At 37.1% G+C, this 21,655-nt stretch overlaps 2 protein-coding genes and 1 long non-coding RNA gene across 6 annotated transcripts; 1 reads left to right on the forward strand and 2 right to left on the reverse strand.

Moving 5' to 3' along the window:
- Positions 1–226: 226 nt before the first annotated feature.
- Positions 227–13,588, reverse strand: LOC120004742. 2 transcript variants are annotated; one of them, XM_038854029.1, is made up of 8 exons: positions 13,392–13,588; positions 7,352–7,487; positions 6,154–7,232; positions 5,806–5,866; positions 5,580–5,698; positions 4,567–4,657; positions 2,601–2,648; positions 227–364 (listed from the first exon to the last, which is right to left on the reverse strand). In XM_038854029.1, the coding sequence occupies exons 3-8, from the start codon at positions 7,230–7,232 to the stop codon at positions 269–271; spliced, it is 1,494 nt and encodes a 497-aa protein (XP_038709957.1). In that variant the 5' UTR covers positions 7,352–7,487; positions 13,392–13,588; the 3' UTR covers positions 227–268. The 2 variants fall into 2 exon arrangements, with proteins under 2 accessions (XP_038709957.1, XP_038709956.1); XM_038854028.1 differs by having other exon boundaries at positions 6,154–7,487.
- Positions 13,589–14,632: 1,044 nt separating this feature from the next.
- Positions 14,633–17,987, reverse strand: LOC120005227. 2 transcript variants are annotated; one of them, XR_005469753.1, is made up of 5 exons: positions 17,648–17,987; positions 15,972–16,509; positions 15,538–15,640; positions 14,992–15,050; positions 14,633–14,857 (listed from the first exon to the last, which is right to left on the reverse strand). It is a non-coding gene; the product is annotated as an uncharacterized LOC120005227 (long non-coding RNA). The 2 variants fall into 2 exon arrangements; XR_005469752.1 differs by having other exon boundaries at positions 15,538–16,509.
- An 843-nt stretch (positions 17,988–18,830) lies between these two features.
- LOC120005133 lies at positions 18,831–21,603 on the forward strand. 2 transcript variants are annotated; one of them, XM_038854604.1, is made up of 3 exons: positions 18,831–19,301; positions 20,977–21,093; positions 21,391–21,603. In XM_038854604.1, exons 1-2 carry the CDS (start codon positions 18,857–18,859, stop codon positions 21,060–21,062), a joined length of 531 nt encoding a protein of 176 aa, XP_038710532.1. In that variant the 5' UTR covers positions 18,831–18,856; the 3' UTR covers positions 21,063–21,093; positions 21,391–21,603. The 2 variants fall into 2 exon arrangements, with proteins under 2 accessions (XP_038710532.1, XP_038710530.1); XM_038854602.1 differs by lacking the exon at positions 21,391–21,603 and having other exon boundaries at positions 20,977–21,301.
- Positions 21,604–21,655: the final 52 nt, after the last annotated feature.

A 21,655-nucleotide genomic window follows, 5' to 3' on the forward strand; every position in this document is an offset into this window, starting at 1 on the left:
AGTTTTGATAATGATTGTCTTAAAAATTATCTACCTCAAACCGAGCACACCAGTTTATAAAAATCTTAGTCGAATTTGTTTCTTAAAAACTTAATTGAGGAGGGAAATGAAGGTGTGTTTCAATGTAAAGCCTAAGAAAGAACAAAATCACAAGTTCATATCTCTGAATATCATGACAGAGTATTGCAGACGGAATTTGTATAATTTCAAATGCAAAAGATACCCTGAAAAGATGAGGAATCTGTGCTGTGGCAAAAGCATCTCAGTGCTACCGTCCGGTTCTGGCATCGCCTCCAGCATCTACTGAACTGCCTCTGTTTGCACGATTCAACTTTCGCCGTTTAGCAGCTAACCGATGTCTCACCTACACAGTATTGAAAAAATGTTAACGACCAAACTTAAAGCAGCCAGAAAAGAATGCTTGACTATGCACAAAAAATCCAGGAAACAAAATAGTGCACACAGAGAGGAAAGACCAGTAGTGGCATCGTTAAGACATGGAATCTATGGCAGACAAAGACTTCCCCCAAGATAAATTCAGCACAAAGTGCAATCACAGTTCCATGGAAAAAGACCCATGAACCACAAGCACATCCATTTGATTTGAGAATGAGATTTAAGGTTGTCTTCAAGTTCGCTTTTCCATGGTGCACGGAAAAACCAAAAAGATTATATGATTTTTAAAGTTTAATGGTCATTGCAAATATCTGATCCAACAACTGGTCATAGTCATAAGATTAGATGCAATTTTCAGATTTCCAATTCGAACACTATGACCTTAGACGAGAATGCCGCAGGACTGTTTGTAGCTTTTGCAAATCCAACAGAAATCAGGCTGCACAACATTAAGCATATAAAAATCCAAGGCCTACTAGTGTTAGTTATGGCAAAAGAGTAAAAAAGACTTATGAAGCTCGAGTTCAAAGAAAATTCACAATAAATTATATTCCTTAGCGTAGTACCAACTACATCTTTCAACTGTTTTTTTGAATGGAAAAAATAAATTTATTGCAGAGGTACTAACCGCATCCCTATTTTTCTCTAAACACAAACCCCAAGAGAGAGAATGAGGTAAATTAAGCACAGGTAATGGTATGCATTATCCTTCATACTCCTCTTTGCAACAAGCACGTCGAACCTTCTAAAATATCCAAAATTGAACTCTCCTTTTTTTGAGATAAAAAAACTGTACTTTGAGATAAGCTACTTAAACCCCATTATTAGTCTGTTTTTTTATAGGCTCCTCAAATACCAGATCAGTAGGCTTTTGCCTTGATTATTCAGTATCTAAAGAAATATCCTAGTCTTAGGATATCATCGGATTTTCTGTTCTGATATTACCAAGGAATACAATTCAAATCTTTCATCTCATATCTGAGGCAGATGAAAAAAGAAACTTCAATGTTCATAGAATTCTGGAATTATGGTTTATTAGGAGTTCAAGTCTTATTTTAAATAATTGTTTTAATTTTTACTAGAGGTACAGTTTTCCTGGGTTGCTGAATTCCAAAATTATCATGAAAACCATGTTTTTTATTAGTCTTCTATTATGTTAATTTGTTGACCAAGTCTTAGATAAAGTAGACGCCTAATTCATCACTTTTAGGAATTCTAGTATCTTTTTTTTTGATGAATAATATTTATTTTATTATTAGTTGTCTTTAGCATTTGGGAGGATTCAATCTTCAACCTGTTACGAAATCCTAAGGAGTTATCATATCTTAAGATTACCAAGGAGTCTTTATATATGAATTTGCTAAGGACCCTAAGCATGATTGATGTTTACGTATAATTCTTCTTCCATTCCTTTGATTCTTCTGCAATTCCAGACCTGTTCCCACTGCTTTCAAGTCCTAAATTTCTTGTTCCAAAGCCTAAAACACCCCACAACCTAAAACCAACCAAGATTTTTGAAAATCTACAAAATCCTTGGATTTTAGTGTTCACAGGTACTATTCACAGTCCAAAAATGGTTCCAAAATTCAACTTTTGTCGGCCTTATTCCATCTTCACTACATGCCTGAACTTTTAACCCACTAGAAACCCCAAGTTCTTAAATTTCTTGAAGCTCCAAATTATACCCTAAGGAAGAACTGCTATTGCTGTCATTCGTCAACATTTCTCCGCTGAAGGTATCTTCTTTTCCCTTTTTTTTGAATGGAAAAGAATTTCATTCAAAAGGCACGAAGGTTACAAATCACAAGATCTTGCAAATTTAGAATCATCAATTACTTAAAAATCACATTCTGTAAATGGCCTGTAAAATCCCTCAACTGTGAAATAACTGATTGCTTTGACTTCTCTTAGCAGCCATAGATTCTTGGTTAGCTAGAAATGGGTAAAATCATGGTAAATGTGGCAAAACAACTGAAGGCAGTACATTTTCCCCCAAACACCTAAAAAATGGCTGAGCAGAAACTGGAAAGACATGACTCTGGCCTAAAGGAGAAGTATGGATTCAACAAAATCAACAACCGTAATCCAGTTGTAGACACATCAGTATGGGGTTTAAAAAAAAGAATGTAAACCAGTATTAATGTCATACAACATCAAAATAAGTAGTTAAAATATGACCAGGATATAAGAGTGCCATGACATACCGTCTCAACATACTTTAGTTGCTTCAAAACTTCATCTGTTTCTAGCTCCTGAGTCGCAGACAACATATGAAATCAGACACAGATATGAACCATGGGGCACATGTAAGAGTGCTCGAGGCAAAAAAAAAGAGACTAAAACTAAATATAAAAAGTGACTATCACTGCAATGCAAGCAAAAGACAAATAATGCAAAACAAAACAACATCATGTGCAGTTGATGCAGGAGGGAACTGAAGGGATTTCCAAGGCGAATACAGATTTATTGGTGTTCTAACAATAGTGTAATTATGGAGTCAAGGGTATCAACAGAATCCTTTAGTCTTAAGGAGTACCCTTTAATATTTAGGAGTTTAGGTTGTCCTTGTAGAGTTAGCAAGTCTAAATCTTATTAAGATTCGCAAGTTTGTTTCTTTTTGCACTAGAAGTAGAACTCTTTTACTTTTTTCCACATAGAATTAGGATTTGGTTCTCTTCCTAGTTTCTAAAGGTCCCCTGTGACTGCAAAAAGAAGAAAGAAAAAATAAAGTTTTCAGATTTGATTCAATTCTCTCGTGAGATTGTTTTCCTTCAAATTTTCTTCTAAGAAAGATTTCCAGGATGCTTTAGTGAGAATCTAATTTTCTTGTTTCTCGTTTTTTTAAATACAACACCACAAAAAACCTGAAATTTCAGCCTTCTCACTGTTCACAGTAACAGAACAGCAACTATTCTTATTGTAGACCAACTTCAAAAATTGTCCTACATCAACAGAATTCTTCGGTTGCAAGCTTTCCAATTACATGAGGCAGCAATCAGCAAATTTTGCTCAAATGTTAAACTTTTAAAATGAAGTTAATCATCAAACTAATTTCTAATAATTTGACAAAAAAGTTGCGTGTAAATCTGTAGATAAATGACCCTGCAGTTTAGAAAAAGGGAGAAATTTTTTAATACTTTGCACTAGGCTGCTAGAGGCCATTTAACCAACATAACAGTTTTCCATCAGATAAAAAAAGAAAATATTTTTGACCAGATTATACTTTAATGTAAAATGCAGGTCAGCGTTTGTTATACTGACAAAGTCCACATCAAATCTTCAATGATAGCGAAGTAAGAAAGAGGCAACATGAAAATTTTGAAATCAAAATGACCCAATTCATTCTCATTTGTGGCTGCACATAGAGCAGACTGCGACTGTTAAAAAACTCAACAATCTATTCAAGTTGGGTGAAAAAGAAAAGATAAAAACATTTATTTCCACAGGTTATTCAACCAAGTGCACTGGCCAGACTTTTATTACGATAAATGACCGAATAAATATGGATAGGAAAGATTCAGAGCCACTTACCTCACAGAAACATATGTTCAATGACTAACCGTAAGCAAACCATAGACATTTGGCTTACTAGATGTAAAGGACATGAAAATCCCTTTCAGAAGAAACCTAAAACCTTAATAGTTTTACTTATAAGCATTGGAATACTCATATGCCAATACAGATTCTACTCAAAACAAACTAGGAAATAACTGAGCTTTTTCTTGGAACGTCTGTGCATGCAGTATTTATTTATGCATTGAAGATAAAAAAAATCCATGCAGAAGTTAATAAAATAAAAAAGGCTATCAGCTAACCAACCATCAGTAGCGCTTAGATTATCAAAGTCAACCCAGAAGCATAAATCAAATCCCAGTTTCAATTGAAAAGGCTTTATCATAATTAAAGCTCAGCAAGTTAGCATTCATCATATACCTAGCCCCCAATCCCAGCTCAGATTTTCCACAACCAAAAAGCATGACGAATTACTTAAAAACCAGATCTTTCTTCTATTTTGGTAATGATTTACAAACCTAACCCATGACATTTTCAGTATTCCAAGTTTCCAACAAAGAACTGATTTCAATTAAAACAATTCATGTGGAAAAAAATTTTCAAATAGTAAAAGTCGACACAATTGATTGATTCGGAAGAATATGAAGTTAACTACACCTGAGGTACGGCGCAATCAGCATGGATTGGATCCCAAAGAAAAGCACAAAAGCACTCCCAATTATCAGTTTGGACTTCAAAAAGTGGAGCCCTGATATTGTTAAAGATTTTCATTGTTATGCATCTTAAGAAAAGAATGGAATAAAGTCAAATGATGCTAAACATGAAATTGAAAAGTACACAAAGGAGTTGTTGGCCTAGTGGTATCCTGCTCCTTATGACTTGAACCAGGGTTAAAGTCCCATGTTGGAATCCCCTCTTTGCATAATTTTATTATTATTTTCCTACATATTGCGTACTCTCTCTGGGATTTTCAACTTTTAAACACTTATATTGCAAAGGAAAAGGGTACACAACATAAGTCTCCTCCTCCTATCTTTGCACACACCTCATCAATGTGTCAAAAACAAACCATACCCACACCCACACCATATGAGTCCAACATTTGTACTTCACAACAACAAACTCAATTTCATGATTTCATCATTAACATCTAAACAACAAAAAGAAGAAGGTAAAAACACAGAACCTAACTTATGAAAACGTTGTTGTTTCCACTTAAAAGCTAAACATAAAACACTCCAAAATTAATCACAGTAGTATTATTATTCCTTCAGCTAAAAAATACTGCTAGAAGTTTAATTAATTCAATCATCAATGCACATCCAAACACCCCTACACCACTAGGAGTCTTTTAGAAATAGACATTTTTCACTCGGCATGCTATGGTGCAGAATTTACCTATTATTAGCTACTGAAAGAAAGCCATATAAATGGAGTTATTTGTTATATAGTTTTTTTGGTTATTCCCTAGAACCTTGTATTCATTCTCTTAATTGGCTGCTCAAAATGAACTTGCATTAAAAAATGTTCATTAAGTTATGTGGTAAGCTAATTTCTCCTTCAAAACTAATAATAAAATTTAATGAAACTCTCCATCTAAACATGATCTTTGTGATTCCATTTAGCTGCAAAAGTAAAATCACTAGAGATAGCAAATCACTTCCTCATACCTGCGCCACTTCCCACAGATAACTTCATTGCCTTCTTCTGCAACACCATATATAACCTCTCTACATTGAAGCCAGTTACCTATAGGGCCTTTCTTAAGGCATTTGTCGGTGTTCAACTCCTACGTCAAAGAAAAGGAATAAGAGTGTCACTTCTCTCATGACCTCCTGCATCTCTATTGCCAAATAGAATTACTAGAGACAAAGAACACACAAACTGAGGCCTTACAGGTGAACTACTATAATTTGACGGTCCTGTCAGCAGTAGTTCATCAAATGCATCAATACCACTGCACCAAAATCAAGAAATAAGTTGGCCAAAAATATGATAAAAGTACAGACCCATAATTCTTATAGTAATTAGTCTCTCTTTTATTGATATTTATCTCAATAAACACACAAGCTTTTATCACAATCGCCTTCAAGAAATCACAATCAGGTGCCCAAAAAGAAATCTAAATGGCAATTTAAATATTATCATTACTAAAAATGCTAACTAGATATTTAACCAAAATAGTGAATCTATAATTAATACATGTAACTAATTCAAAACATATGTGATAAAGAGAGAACATACTTATTACTTGGACCCAACCACTCAGGAACTTCTGCTTGAAAACCTTTGCCAACTCGAACACTAGTTCTATATGGGTCTGTTTCTTTCAACATTAATGCTATAGGATTTGATTCATCTTCATCCCATGCATTCTTATTTCTGTCCCCTCCACGGATGATATTTGAAAATTTCCTGGAAATTGTCTCCTTCATGGACTTGTTTTTCAAACACAATTGACAAAACCATTCATCATCTTCTGGAATTTCTTTTATAGGGGGCTTGCAGCAAGAAAGATGATATGCCTCTTCACAAGTATCACAAATTAGAAGCTTCAGGGTTGTTCCTGAATTACCACACATTTTGCATGATCGAGAGCAGCTGCTATCACTACTACCCACAAGACCATCAGCAGAAGCATGAGTTCTAGTAGATTTGACTGCCCTGAGGAAGCCCTGGCTTCTAAGAACAGCGATACATAAATCCCTTGCTGACATACCTTCTGCACAGACCTCGTTGAATGTCACACTTGAGGAGGAGCACTCCCCTCCGTCATCTGCTTTAGTATTCATGGAATCTTCGACAAGTTCCATAGCAGACTTTGATGACGAGCAGCTATCATTTGCACTATCAACGTCTACAATCTTTTGTAAGACGCTTTTTGCAGATTCATCAGAACCACGTTCTACAAATGAAAATCCATTTATAGTTTCTGACTTTAAATCATTGGGCTCAACATTGCATACAGGAGGAGGCATCACAGCAACTCCAACAGCTAGAGTTTGAAGCTCATTCAGAGAATCTACAGGTTGTTCCTCCACTGCCAATGAAGGAGCACTGGAACTCACAACAGAAGGACAATCAACAGCTCTCTTTGCTTTTGCATAAGTCTGTGTGGGGAAATTGCATGAAGAATTTCCTTGTTGCTTTCTTCTTACATATACAAAATTAGGTGCAGGACTTTCGGACATTGAACTGACAGTAGATAGCTGAGAACGTCCAGAAAAATTTAAGGGGAGTATATCATTATCGTTCTCTTTTTTCTTTGTGACTGAGGCAGCTTCTTTGAGTCTATCATTGTATTCTTCACATTTTGGAATCATCTGCCAAGTTTCAGCACCAGGCATCCAATTACATATAAGATCTTTTTTTCCTAGATTAGATACATTAAATAGAGCAGCTTCAATTGAACTGGGAAGAGAACTCTGTATCAACATTTCACCTGAACTATACTAATATCTGAAATGTCCAGCTCTTTTGAAGTCACTGATTAGCTCCTTTTTTATGATTCCCAAATGAAATTTATGCTGACCATGGAAAATCACTAATCCAATTCACAGCGTACATGGTCCTGATAACTGCGGAAGGAGAGGGGAAAAAACAAGTTACAGAAATCCCACAACCTTGGGCATCAAGTAAAAAATTTCACTTCTCATTTTATCTACTCTTGCTCTGATACCGAAAGAGAAGTTAGGATGCATGAAAATGTACAAAGGACAGATGTAAGATGCAAGAAACAGTATAATTATTCTTCTGGCTACAAGCAAATCTTGCATTTCATCACTCCAAATGTGTCAATTTGTTTTCAAGTGATCCACGCAACCGTTCGGGCAAGTTCAAAGAGTCATTTTGACAATTCAAGCAGTAGTTTGGCCAAATAGTATAGATTTAGTGTGCTTCTATTACTTAATAGTTGAGTTCCTTTAATATAATATGTCCAATTGATGCATATTGCATACAGATAATCTCATTGCGATTAGATTTCATGGTTAGGTAATGTCGCAACTTCATGAACTTACAGAGCTGCGAATAAAGAGAGGTCGAATGGGGATCTTAATAGCAAAAAAGGCTTGCACTCAAAATACTGGTTCGACTGAGCAAATCCTTTGAAATCAGTAGGTCAAGTCTCAACGTTCAAATAACTCCTAAGTTAGCTACATTTGCATGACTAGAGAACACTAGTATATTGAATGAGAGAGCGACAACTGCTGTTTCACTTCTAATTTAATATACTTAATATTGTCACATGTTTCAGGAGTAAACAAAGAGATGCTACCAAGATGGGAGACCAAACGTCATCAAAGAGCTTCAAAAGAAGAAAATAAAAAGCAGCTGCAAACATCTAACTCTTATATCATCATCATCATCAGAGCCTCTTTTTTAAAACAATTTGGGGTTCGCTGAACAAATCCATAAGAGAAATTAATTCAAATCCACTACATGGATTGTCTTTTACAATTCATTCATTTGCAGAGCTATACTCTCCACTAATCCCAAACAGCCCATATCATTCTTATTGCTTCCATCCACACTTTTTTTGGACTCCCGCTTCACATTTTACTCTCTCTCTCCCACTTGAAATTTCTGAATTCTTCTCAACCCCACAACACTATGTCTTATTGCACATTCCCATAGTCTTTATTTTCAATCAGCTCTACTCCTACCTTAGATCTAAATTCTAATAGACTCGTTTCTTATCATATCCTTCCTTGTGAGAAAATCCGACACAAATTTCATCTATGCTAGACTCATTCTTTGGGTATATTGTCTTTTAACAGCCAAGCATTCCTTTCCGCATACGTAACTTGTATACAACCACTTAAAATCACAATAACAGTATAGTAATCCAAAATTGATTACAGAACAAAGAGAAATAAGACATTCAAAACTACAATCCACCCGTTCATAACAGTATCTCAGTTAAGCATTTTTATATATGCCCTAATTCTAATTTCAAACAAACAAAGCATTCTAGTTATCAACGATTTTCAAAAAGTTACATTACAGACATCAAATCATAGACAAATTTTTTATCCATGAAACAAAGGAAATAAAGGTTTTCCACTCTGGTGATAAACACTAAATACTGAAAAGAGTCAGATTCATAAATCTAAGTGAAGGCTGGAAATTTAACTCAGAATACAACTTGATGAACTAACGAACTTTATAAGCTCAAAAAAAACACTTGAGCAGACACGAGGAGGAAAGGGATAGGATTCTTGGATTCCCACTAATCCTTCCCATAATATCCCATAAACAATGGCTTTGGAACATTTTACTGGGATAAGATAATAGTTATAACAAATAGTGGCAGGAAACAACCATATCGTATTAGACTGTATAGACAGATAATAAAGAAGTTCAAAAAATTATTCATAGCATGAAGCAAGACAGAAATCTAAACACAAACTCCATAGAAGTAGGATATTGATAAGCAATCTGCATGACAGTAAGTAAATTAGCTATATTAGGCAGCTGTATGGTCTGAAAATAAGGATCTTAAACAGCTATGCCCTGGTGTGGCAGTGTATGGTAAACAGTCAACACTAGTATCAACCATCAGAGGAGTGACATAATAATATAATATAGTGCCTCTCTCGCATTCCAACGCCAGCCAAAGACTAGATTTTCATCTGAATATGTAAACTAAAGTTACATAAAATGAAACCTATTGAAACAATCCTCCCACCCTCTTGCTTCTGCCATACGTGTTTTTGTGCATACTCATGTCCTTGAAAACCAATTTCTCACCTTGATCTTATCACAAACCTAAAGGCCAATATGACGGATATGTCATGTAATATCTGAACCAAATCCTTCAGCAGATTATTGGAATCTCAGAAAGGAAAATTGAAAAATCAAAATTGGCGAGAATAAAAAAAACAGAAAAGTGCTTAACTTTGGAAGTGAGAAAGCAACTTATCAGCACCTTTCACACTTAGTGTTCTATTCCATAATCTTTCCAAGATCCAATCAAACCCTTATTATCAGCTTAAATTCTGGAAAGAACAAACGTTACCATCAATCATAAGAATTTATTAGCAAAGAAACCTAATTTTATAGCAATTTAGATACTTTCCTTTTCTTACCTGCATTCTTTCCGAATCCAAATATTTTTTTCCTTTTGAGAAGGTAACAATAAAATTTAGATATTTTCCTTTTCTTACCTGCATTCCTTCCGAATCCAAATCTTTTTTTCCTTTCGAGAAGGTAACAATAAAATTGATAACTAAAGACAAAAATGGTTCAAGTGGTAGGTAGGAATCAATTTTAGTCCCCGTGGTTTTAAAAAGTACAAAATTACTCCTTATGCGTTGAACCTTCTACATTTTAGTCCTTTCACTCATTTTGTGTTAAAACTGTTATATTGCTACATCTCTATGTGGAAGTGCCACATCAGCAAGTGTTGTAAGAACTCATCAATATCACAAATCCACGTACTAAAATCATATACTCCCATTCTCATAAACTCATAGCCCCAATTCTTGAACCCGTTATTATCAAGCCCTATATCTAATCCAAGTCAAGAAAAGCTTGACAAGCATAAAAAATCCCATTGAGGAACCTGCTCCTTTTAAATTTCCCATGAAGATCATGTTCAATTTCAAAAAGCTTCCCAGAGTAGGATGAAAGTTTGTGAGCAAGACTTAATACTCCGGTATATAGGATGAAAACTTCTATCTATCAATGAGACTTGGAACCAATAGAAATATCGGTAAATAATTGGAAAGTTCAATAAAAACAGAATTTTCTCTTGGCCTTTTTGTTTCTCATTCTGGTATTTTTCTTTTGCAACATATACTTGTCCATAGACAGGGGTGCAACCTAGAGGTCACAGGTTCAATTTGTGGAAACAAGCTCTCCACATATTAAGTGGAGGTAAAGATCTGCGTACATCCTACCTGACCTTGCCCATTGCGGGAGCCTTATACATGGGAGTTGTTTACCTTTTTTTATATTTTGTGCATATTGTGAAAAGTGCACAAACATTTTGTCCTCATATACATGCAAGTCTAATTAGTTTGTCTTGTTTTCTTTTCCTACTAACCAGTGTTTTTCTCTTCTCTTGTTTGCTTGATCAAACTAAAAATAATAGGGTACTTAGAACTTGATAATTTTGAAAGATTGGGTTGATTTTCTCATGGGGATTTATGACATGGATGAGTTGCTATAAGATTGTCAATGGGGTGCTTCCACATAGAAACATTTCCATATATAGTTAAGGGTGGTGCTAACACAAACTAGACAGAGGACTACAAATGTCAAGAGCTCAAACCAAAAAAACTAATTTTGTACTTGAAAGTGGAAAACCAAAAGTCCTAAAATTGATTTATACCATACCACAGGGACCATTTTTGGCACTAACCCTAAAATTAAAAGGCTCCCTTGAGTTTCGCCTAGGGCTAGGGCTGGGACTGGGTTGGTTGATTATCGGCCGATAATGCAACTGACTCGACCAACTGATTTTGACCAAATGGAAAAACCATTATCGGCCCGACTTTTATGGGTCAGATGTCGGTTGCATAGTTACCAGGAACTCGGTACGCTCCGGTTCGTGGTACGGGTACGGGAACGGGGTACGCCACTTGTATGATTTGTGGTACGTTAGTGGGTAGGATTAATTGGTACGCTAATTGGGAACGTGGTACGGTTTAAAAAGTTATTCGGGTCACCACTAAATACTGAATGGAATATAAAATAGTGAATTGAATTATATATTAAATATAGTAATTCTAATGTCTTATGTGTAGTGAATTACAGAGATAATAATCCATTATAAACCCAACCCAAGTCACCAAAGAGGTCTTAAAAAAATCATAAAGTCAATTGAAATCACTTAAGCCCAAATATCCATCCACTTACACTTTAAAGCCCAACAACACTTAAAAAAATCCAAATAATCAAAAAAGAACGAAAAATAAAATAAAATGAAAATGAGAAAATCCTCTATGTCACTCACGTTCTCTCTCGCTGTCTCACTCTCTCTTTTCTTGATCTCTCGCCTCTTTCTCGATCTATGTCTATCCCTTTCACTGAAATTCATCTCTCACTCACGTTCTCTCCCACTGTCTCACATTCTCTCTCTTCCTGATCTCCCGTTTCCATCTCCATCTCTATCTCTCCCTTTCACTGCAATTCCTCTATCTCACCATTCCAGAGGCAGCCGCAAACCAAGAAGATCCCAATGATGAAGCTGAACAAGATGGAGTCAAGGTTTACAACAAACCCAGCATTTTCACCTTCTTTGATCTGGCTGTGGTTTGAAAGAATTTTGGGACACCCATTTGAGCGTCCCGGGTCGCGTCCCCGAGCGTCCCAGCTCGCTACTGTACCCCGTTCCGGGACGTGCGTCCCAATTCGGGGGACGAGGGGGGTAGCACCGTTCCTGGTAACTATGGTCGGTTGGCAACCGACGTCGGTTGATGGTTAATTATCGGCCAGCCGATATTGGGTCGGTTGACCGGTAATGGCTGACAACAATAACAAAACAAACAATTTTATTTCAATAATAATAATTAAATACTAATATTTATACTATTTTTTTATTTTCTTTAAAATAGTCGGTTGATAGATATTTATCGGCCAGCCAATGATACGGTATTTTAAAAACCATCAACCAACCCATCTATACATGGGTCAGATGATATTATCGGCCCAACTATGTGGGTCAATTGATAGGTGATTATCGGCCGGCCGATAATGGGTAGGTTGGCCGGTAATGGCCGAAAAAACCGACCCAGTCCCAGCCCTAATTTCGCCAATGAGAGTCTTTAAGTGTGTTGGATGTGGGGATTCAAAGTTCAAACCATAATCATTGGGCATGGATGGTGAGGACCCTGCCACTCGACCAATGGGTGGTCCGCTGCATGAGAAAGAGTCAATCAGACCCAAGACCACCGTTATCTTGAAAGGATTAGAAATCCAAAAACACAAAGACATAACCACAAATTGCAAAGGTTGGACAATGTCAATTTTGTTCCTTCAAAGCCCTCTTGTTTTTGCCTTCCAAATCGTCCAAATGAAGGGCCAAAGAGATAGATTCTTTGCAACAACCCTAGTCTCTTAGATAATATATCTCCATGTTTCAAAGGTTATATGCCTACAAAACCTCAATTTCCATTGCCCTCCTTCCAAGATCTAGTTCTAAACGCTGCCTAGACTCAGGAAATCCGTGAACATTCCTTAACAATACTAGAAACCTAAACTTGCCAATTCCCTTCTCTTGCAGGCAGCCTTAATTGAATGTTCTATGGTGCTAATCCTAGTTTTTTGGTACAAAATGCAATATCAAGAATGCTGGGGCCCAATTAGATCCAATCTACACAGAAACCAAAAGCTTGAACATATACATATAAACTGTAATTGAGAAATCACAAAACATTGATTATCAAAGCTCAATAACGCAAATTTGTTTATAGACAAGGAAACAGATATTGAAAACGCATAGGAATTGATAAAAAAAAAGGGAGAAGAAAAGGTACCTGAACAAAGAACCCTAAAAGATTTGGCCAAAATTAATTCTTCAAGTGCCAAAAGCAGAATCGTGTTCTTCTCTGTATTCAAAAAACGGTAACTCTTAACTTCTATGAAACTATATAATAACGGGATACCTCCTCAAATGCCCAAAAACAACTAAAAGTCTAAAACCCTCTCTGTTTCTGCCCTTTTTTTTTCTCACCGGCAGCCCCTCTGTTTTTTTTTTCCCTCTCCCCTATTGCCTTTTTATGTCCAGTTGGGCTCTTAACATTTTTATAACTCCTTATTAAATCTTGGGGTGTGTGGATCAATTTTTTTTTTTTTAAATTTAATGTTCAGAAAAAATATGTCTACTTATTATATGTACATTGTCATTGACTGATAAATATTTGCAAACAAACTTATTGGATTAGTCATGTGGAGGGATGAATGAATCTGAAGTCATTTTGGAACATCGATGGTTCAAGTTAAAGTTGATTCATGGTGGAATAGTAGAAGTTGTCTTTGAAAGCACTATTGTGAAAAAAGTAATGCGTCTACACTTTCAAATACTAACGTAGATGTTAGCGGGAGACGCTGTACCAAACACTGCGTATACGCTAACATAGCATGTACACCCCAAAGACTAATGAATACCCAAACAACTGCCGCTATTTATGTTATGAATTATCACTGAAAAATAATTTAATACCTAGCCATTTAATGGCAGTTGGTTGCATTGCCTAAAAAAGCTAAGTTGCATTTTGTTGGTGTTTTGGTCATTTTGTGACTATAAAATGAGTCTGGTTCTGGTCCCTAGAATAGTGAAGTCATAAAGTGTTGACAGAAGCAGCAACAACTGAAATTCCAGTACTCAAGATGATGGGCTCCTTTTTTTTTTAAACAACAAGTCCATCCTTTTTTTTTTTCTTTTTTTTTTCAATTAACATTATCATTTTGGATCCATTTTGAATGGCTGCTGCTGACTTTCATTTTTAGGCACAAGTTGCTTCATCTGATGAGTGACCAGTATTGAGACAGTAGCTTCTTCTCCTAAGATAGACATTGTGCTTTGACTGGAAACACTACAAGGAGGCCTTTTTGTTTGGAGTTTTTTGAAAGGCAAGGGAAAAAATCATCAAATCTTGCCACCATTAACACTCTGTTTAAACGACTCCACTAAAAGTAAAGTTGGTTCTCCATAAAAAAACATTGAGATGCAATCTGGTCAGGGAAAACATTCATAGTAAAAGACCATAAACTCCAGTGGAATAATGATATTATTATATTTATATAAATTTAAGGCATAGTACATCAAAGTTCTCCATGGATTACAATTACAGGAATGGACAATGGCCCTGAAAATTTTCCAGTATTTGCCTAGATCATTGTGTGTAGTCGCCAAGATTCTGTCAAGTTCCGATGTTTTCTCTAGCTTTGATAACGTTACTTTTCCCTGAATCATCCTTCACATTTGGTGAATTCTGAGCCACTTCTCAAGGTCCCGAATCATGAGAAAAACAAACCAAGGACAGGACATATGATCTTGTTTTGGAGATAATAAAGGAAAGGAATACTCAACTGCTGACAATTGATAGAAAAATAATTTAGTTGGGAGTAACTTACCAAATATCGACACATCTAATATGCGTCCTGGCGAGCCAAAGGTCTATGAGGCTTTGGACCTGAAAGACGCACAAGGAAAATGGGTGTCAGTGACCACTCCCTTTCAGTTTGCATTTGGCTTAACATCTTATGCAGTCAAAAATCTAATTTTAAATTTAAGCAGAAGCTGGGCAAGATTGGAACCCATTCAAGAAAAATGCATGGACGTAGCCTAGAATGTTGTTATGATCCAGATGAGAAACAAAAAAATATCCCGAGGAGGAAAAAAAACTTGTAACAGGAGTTCCTATGTTCAAATAAAGTGAAAGCTGGTAAGTTGATCAAGAAATAACTTTAAGAAACTTGAAATAAATTGAAGCAAGCTCATGAGTGTTTAAGAAGCTGATGACTTACAGCCTGTTACTTGACTTTGAAAATAATAACTGCATTCAAATATTAATGCTACCTTCTTCTCCCATATAATTAGGCTTCTGAAGAAAAGTAAACAAAATCTTTACTAAAATGTTATCACAAGGGTCATACTATCATCATAATGTAGTTAATTACCATAGCGTTACCTTGTTCATAGAAACTTCATAAAAGAGAAACAGCTTCTGATGCCATTACTCCTCCAGTACATTTAAAACCCTTCCATTGTGGAAAAGCACCACTACAAAAGTCGAGAAAAAACTTAGGTACAGAAGACTAGTAGATTCGTGCAGTGGACTAAAAAATAGGAGATGAATCTCTGAATGAACAATTCTACAATCTTATATATTTAACTACTTGAACTATAAATGGATACTAGGTCCATTATGTAACTACAGTTATGATTGCAGCCTGGAAAAGGTCCGCCACAAAATTCTAATTTCCTTTTGTCTGAAAAAAAATGCTGGTAGCAAGGCATATTCCACAAATCAGGGAGTTGAATTAGTAAATGTATTGCAATGAATTATCCTCCAGTTTATATAAATGCATAAATAGAGGAACAAAGAGATTACCAGGCTGAAAAAAAACTTGTACCAGACTACCAGTGGCAGGCATTCTAGCAAATAAAGAGAATCAAATGGCTTTTGAGCACTGTCACTCAATTATAAGGCAAATAGCTTCAGTGACCCATCCATCGTGTTTGTCCTTTCCATCTCTAACCAAATATGTGCCAATTAAATTCAAGCTAGTGCAATAGGTAAGCATGTCATTGATTATAACTAAAGCCACTTATTTAGAGTTTTGGAAAATTTTCCATCACTTTCACAACCCCTCACATAGAAATACTACTCCTATAATCTTCCACTTAACCTTCTCCCCCTGACTGAGCATGAGGCAATCACTTTTTGATGGTTTCCCCATTGACAGCCAAGATGACCAGAAGAACTAAATCCATCTCACTCGAAGTTAGGCACAAGAACAGTAATACTAACAAAGAGAGAGCTGCATCTGATATATTTGAGAACTGTTTAGGCAGACAAATAGGAATTTTTTTGGGACTGGCACGGCCAAAACTGACTGTTGCTTCTTAAGGACAGCAATCCAAGTTATCTGCCATAAGAAACATAAACTCAACACTCACCATCCACACAGAGAAAGAGAATTTGATCAAGGGCTAATCAAACACAAACAACAAGAATAACATATTACAAGCGAACCCCATTTTCAATGCAACCACAGATGAATAATAAGACTTTTTTTGTTTAAACTGTATTTTATAAGTCATTGGGTAAATCAGTGCCCAATAAGATTAGCCATATGTATATAAATCTAAGGATGAAGAGGAGATAACAACAATACACACACTTCACAAGAATACAGCATATGCCATTCTCTGTCACCAGACTGAGAAGCACACACCATATTCATGCAACATAACCCACCATTTTAGCCAACATGTTACAGAAGCTGTGTTTTTCACAGTAAAACATGAGTGACAGTAGTTGCGCAGAAGATCAATAAGATAACAGAGTTATCTCAGAGATGATGAATCATATATATTAGTACACAATTTTGTTGCTTTAAAATAAATAAGGTAAGAACCGTATTATGAGGGTGAATATTTAAGTTCTTTTCTCTACTACTAGATATATGGAGGATGAAGATCCAAATGAAATATAAAAGACGAAATTAGCAAAATGCTAAGGACAATAAAGAGTATCAGAATCTCATCCAATAACCATGTGTCACAAGCAAGACTCACTCACAACAGGGAATGTGAGATGGGCCTTGCTCATAACATCAGGGAATGAACAATAGTCTTTGGACGAACACACGCTAACATTGCTCAAAATTCTATCAAACAGCGCATAAAAATTTGGCATGTAGTTTAGTCAGTGCTCTCATTTTATGTCTTGGCTGATAAAAGGTAAGGCCACCACCAAAAGGCTAGGAAAATTCTTCAATTGTAATCAAGTTATTTTTGGGCCATCAACTATGCAACAACTCCTATGCCACCATATCATCCAATTAATTACAGTTTCTTAGCACTTCTGATCCCATATTTTGGTTCTGGATTACTATTGAGCTTTCCCCTTTTGGGCACGGGATCAAAGCTCTTGGTATAATCAATCAATCTGAATTCCCCTATCCACAATTTCAGTAGTGTACAACAGAACTGGTAGAAAAGATAATTGTTTGGGGTAGTCTTGCATACTTATCTTCTTAATTAATTTCAGTGACGCATTACCTGCTCTAAGGTAAGCTCCATATATGCAAGAGTTTCAGAGACTGGTTTTCCATAGAAGAGGGCATCTGGATAAAATAATTTCCCACTAGGATGAACTGCATCTGCACCAATGGTCAACTCAATGATAAATCTTCCTGCAATGAAACAAAATGATTGCGTGAAAATTCCTGTAATTTGCTATCACGATTCACCAACTTGTCAAACCCGCGGACACCGCTACTTTGATGTAATTCCTCACATGAACTGGAAAATGAGAGGTTTGAATTACGAACAATTCAAATAAACAGAGAACAAAAATCAAATCAATCAGATCCCCAAAAAGGAAGGGGAAAAAGAAAAAAAAAAAAAAACCCTAATAATATGATGAACCCCACAAGCCACAGGGACCAACCCCTTGCCAACCAAAGCCCAACCGACGGCAACCCCCTTGCCAACCAAAGCCCAACCGACCAAAGCCCAACCGACGGCCCACAGCCACAGGGACCAACCCCCTTGCCAACCAAAGCCCAACCGACGCCCTTACGGGCCGGCTGTAACCAAGGCCCATGGGCTGAATCCCATGAAAAGTAGCCCTCTCCCGGACGGTAGCCCTTTCCCGGACAGCAGCCCTCTCCGCAAACGCGACCTCTCAACAAGAGCACCAATGATGAACCCCACAACGGCCCACAGCCCGACGCCCTTACGGGCGGGCTGTAACCAAGGCCCATGGGCCCACAACGGCCCACAGCTCGACGCCCTTACGGGCCGGCTGTAACCAAGGCCCATGGGCTGAATCCCATGAAAAGTAGCCCTCTCCCGGACGGTAGCCCTTTCCCGGACGGCAGCCCTCTCCGCAAACGCGACCTCTCAACAAGAGCACCAATGATGAACCCCACAACGGCCCACAGCCACAGGGACCAACCCCCTTGCCAACCAAAGCCCAACCGACGCCCTTACGGGCCAGCTGTAACCAAGGCCCATGGGCTGAATCCCATGAAAACCTTGGCTGATAGGTTGGGAAGGCTCTGCGCTTATAAGATAGGTTTGGTCGTCCTATTTTTCCGATGTGAGATCTCATCATAATACCTGCACCTCTCTGGCCATATGAAGATGGAGCAGACGACACGTTGGACCGGAAAAGTGGAAACTGACGTGGAAAATTATGCCACGTCATTAAATGATTTTTTATAGCGTGCACTACGCAGTAGGGCAACCCAGTCTTTCCCTAGAATGGCAAGGTTTCTCTCTCAAGCTCGAACTCTATTCCGCCACTGTAGTTCCCGGAGCTCCTCCTTCAATTCTCCATCTTTGATGCCCCTTTCCGTCTACAATTGCCAGATTCGCCACACTTCTTCGAAGGCCCAGATGATTGAGGTTGAGCTTGATTCCTCCTCATCCCCAGTCTCGTCTTCTTCATCCTCGTATTCGGACGGTCGTGGACTTGATTTCTCGCTGGCGGTGCAGAAGATGGAAGACCTAATCCAGGTCCTTTTAGTGCAGAAATCTACCCCCAATTGGCTTCCTTTCATCCCTGGATCCTCCTTCTGGGTCCCGCCACACAGCCCAACTATCGCCCCTGATTTAATCATCAAGTTGGTCGATCAGCTCACGGAGGACGAGATCCGGGCCGTCACCACCTTGCGCGGCTGGCCCTCCTCTTCCTATTTCATCCCTGGTATGCTTTTGATAACTCGGATATTGGTTTTGTTGGTTTTCAATTTTTCCCCAAATTTTAAGTTGTCTTCAATTCATTCCAAAGTATGTAAAATATGTTTTTTTGGGCCGTTTTGGTTGAAAGTTGCTTCGTTTTATCAGACGCCATGGATGTATATATGTTCCTATTGTTGTTGTTGGTAGTGTTTGGTACAACTAATGTACAGTGGAGCCATGCCGAAGAAACAAGTTCTTGAATTAAGATTGTTACTGCATTTCCAATCCTCAAACTGAAATTCCGACACATCCCATAGTAAGCCAACACTACAATTTTTCCAACACTACAAAGTCAATTCAATTCAATCTAGAAAGAGAGGTAATTTATGAATTTAAAGTTTGTTAGAAATTGAAGAAGGGAAAAGTAAGACTCAAGTAAACAAAAGAGTGTGAGGATCTGGGCTTAGGAGACTAATTGACAGTTGTTATATCTTGTGTTTTTCAAACCATTTATTACAAACCTAAATTCATCAGGATTTGCTCCAACAATTTTGAGTGGCAATTCAACTCCAATTCTATTTTAGGGATTGAAATAAAACCATGTGACTGATCTTGGAGTTAGAGTTCAGGTGGGAAAAAATTCAAATTGGAATTGGAAACTTCAGATTAAATGGCTTTATTTTATACAATAAAATGGAATTAGAGTGAATCCCAACCATCTGTTTTAGCACAGACTTGTCCTAATCTTAGATTCTTATTAATAAAAATAAGTGGAAATGAAATGATACATATTGTATTTATGAATTAGTGGTTGCAAGGATGTAATAGGCATCGTCCCTGTTTGAAATGTGTATATTGCTTCCTTGCCACGTTCAGCAACATCGACATGAGATGATGAGAACAAAAGTTAATCTCTTTATGCCCTTGTTTGAGACACAGGCTAGACATTCTTGCAAATTCTGGCAGAAGCCTCTACCATGAACCTTTTGGACTTCACCTCATCATGATGTTCATGGAAAATTTGTCTCCTCTATGTAGTTGGAATTGCATCATACCATAGTAGGTAGTTGACACGTAGTCGGTCATGTTCTATTGTCTCATATTAGTAAAATTCGAGTGTGTTCACTACTTGAATTTCGGAGGCACAAAGTGTTGGATCTTTGCTTGCTTTTCTCTGCCTATATTATTGTGTCTCAATTCTCAAATCGCTTGTAAACCTGTTGTCATTTTATCCACCACATTCTTGCTGTTACTAACTTACTATGAGCTTGGCCTTTTATTCATAACATACCAGAAATATACTATTCTTAACCATTTACTAATTTTTTAAATGTTTACAATTACAATCCTCATAAAAATAAGTACTCGACACTCTTATTAAACTCAATTGATCTCGACTTACAAAGACCATAGGGAAGGCGTCTTCCTACAAAGGAGGGCATGGTTGAAAGGTGCCATCTAGAACAAGATAAAAGTCCATTGAATTAACTACGCATCAGTGCTGCTTTAGCTGTGATGATGTACGAGAATATGGTTCGGGACTTGTCTGATGCGTATAGTAGAATTAAGATTTAAGACCATATTTACAGGATGCTGGCTCTTCACAGCCTGCTGATCTGGCTTGTGGTAATCAAATGTATTTTGTATATTCTATTTGTGCCTTTTTCATGACTTTATTTCGACACATTTGGTGAATACAGAGGTAGAGGCCGAGGTGCTGGAGGAAGCGAATACAGATTTGGAGATGCAGTTGAACACATCTCAATCTAAGGACACTGAAGGATAAGTTGATAACGCCTTTACAGACATGTTTTTAGGTTAAGTGCACTATTTTTTCCTTACGGTCATTGGTGCTCATTGCATCATATTTTGACATTGAATTTAGCATTGAGCTGAGTTCTTGCTTCTATGTATCATAATTACTTACACACATAAAATATTGTTTTTTCCTCTCCGACTTTATGATGGTATTGTCTACTTCAACAACATTGTTAAATTAAAAGATTCTTACTGCTGGTTATTGGCCGCGCGCGCGTGTGTGTGTCTGTGTGTATATATTCAAGTTACGTGTGTGTGTCATTTCTTTTCTGAGATTTGTAGTGCTGGATATGCAGGTATACTCTCCTTGAAATATCAAATTAAGACAGAAAAGCTGGAAAATCTTTGAAAGGCTAGTGGATATTGTACATGAGATTGTAGTAGTCCATCTTGTCTTGTATTTATATTTCTGGACTTGTGCTCTCTCAAGGACTAAACAGTTGTCAGTATGAATCTATCATCATATTTATGGACACATTTCAGACTTTTAACTTCTTTTTCCTTGTGAATCGCTCCCCCTGGTAGATTACATTTGATTTTTGCGCACAAATGCCTGTATGG

This window comes from Tripterygium wilfordii, chromosome 9 (assembly GCF_013401445.1).
Source record: "Tripterygium wilfordii isolate XIE 37 chromosome 9, ASM1340144v1, whole genome shotgun sequence".
In the NCBI taxonomy this organism is placed as follows: domain Eukaryota; kingdom Viridiplantae; phylum Streptophyta; class Magnoliopsida; order Celastrales; family Celastraceae; genus Tripterygium; species Tripterygium wilfordii.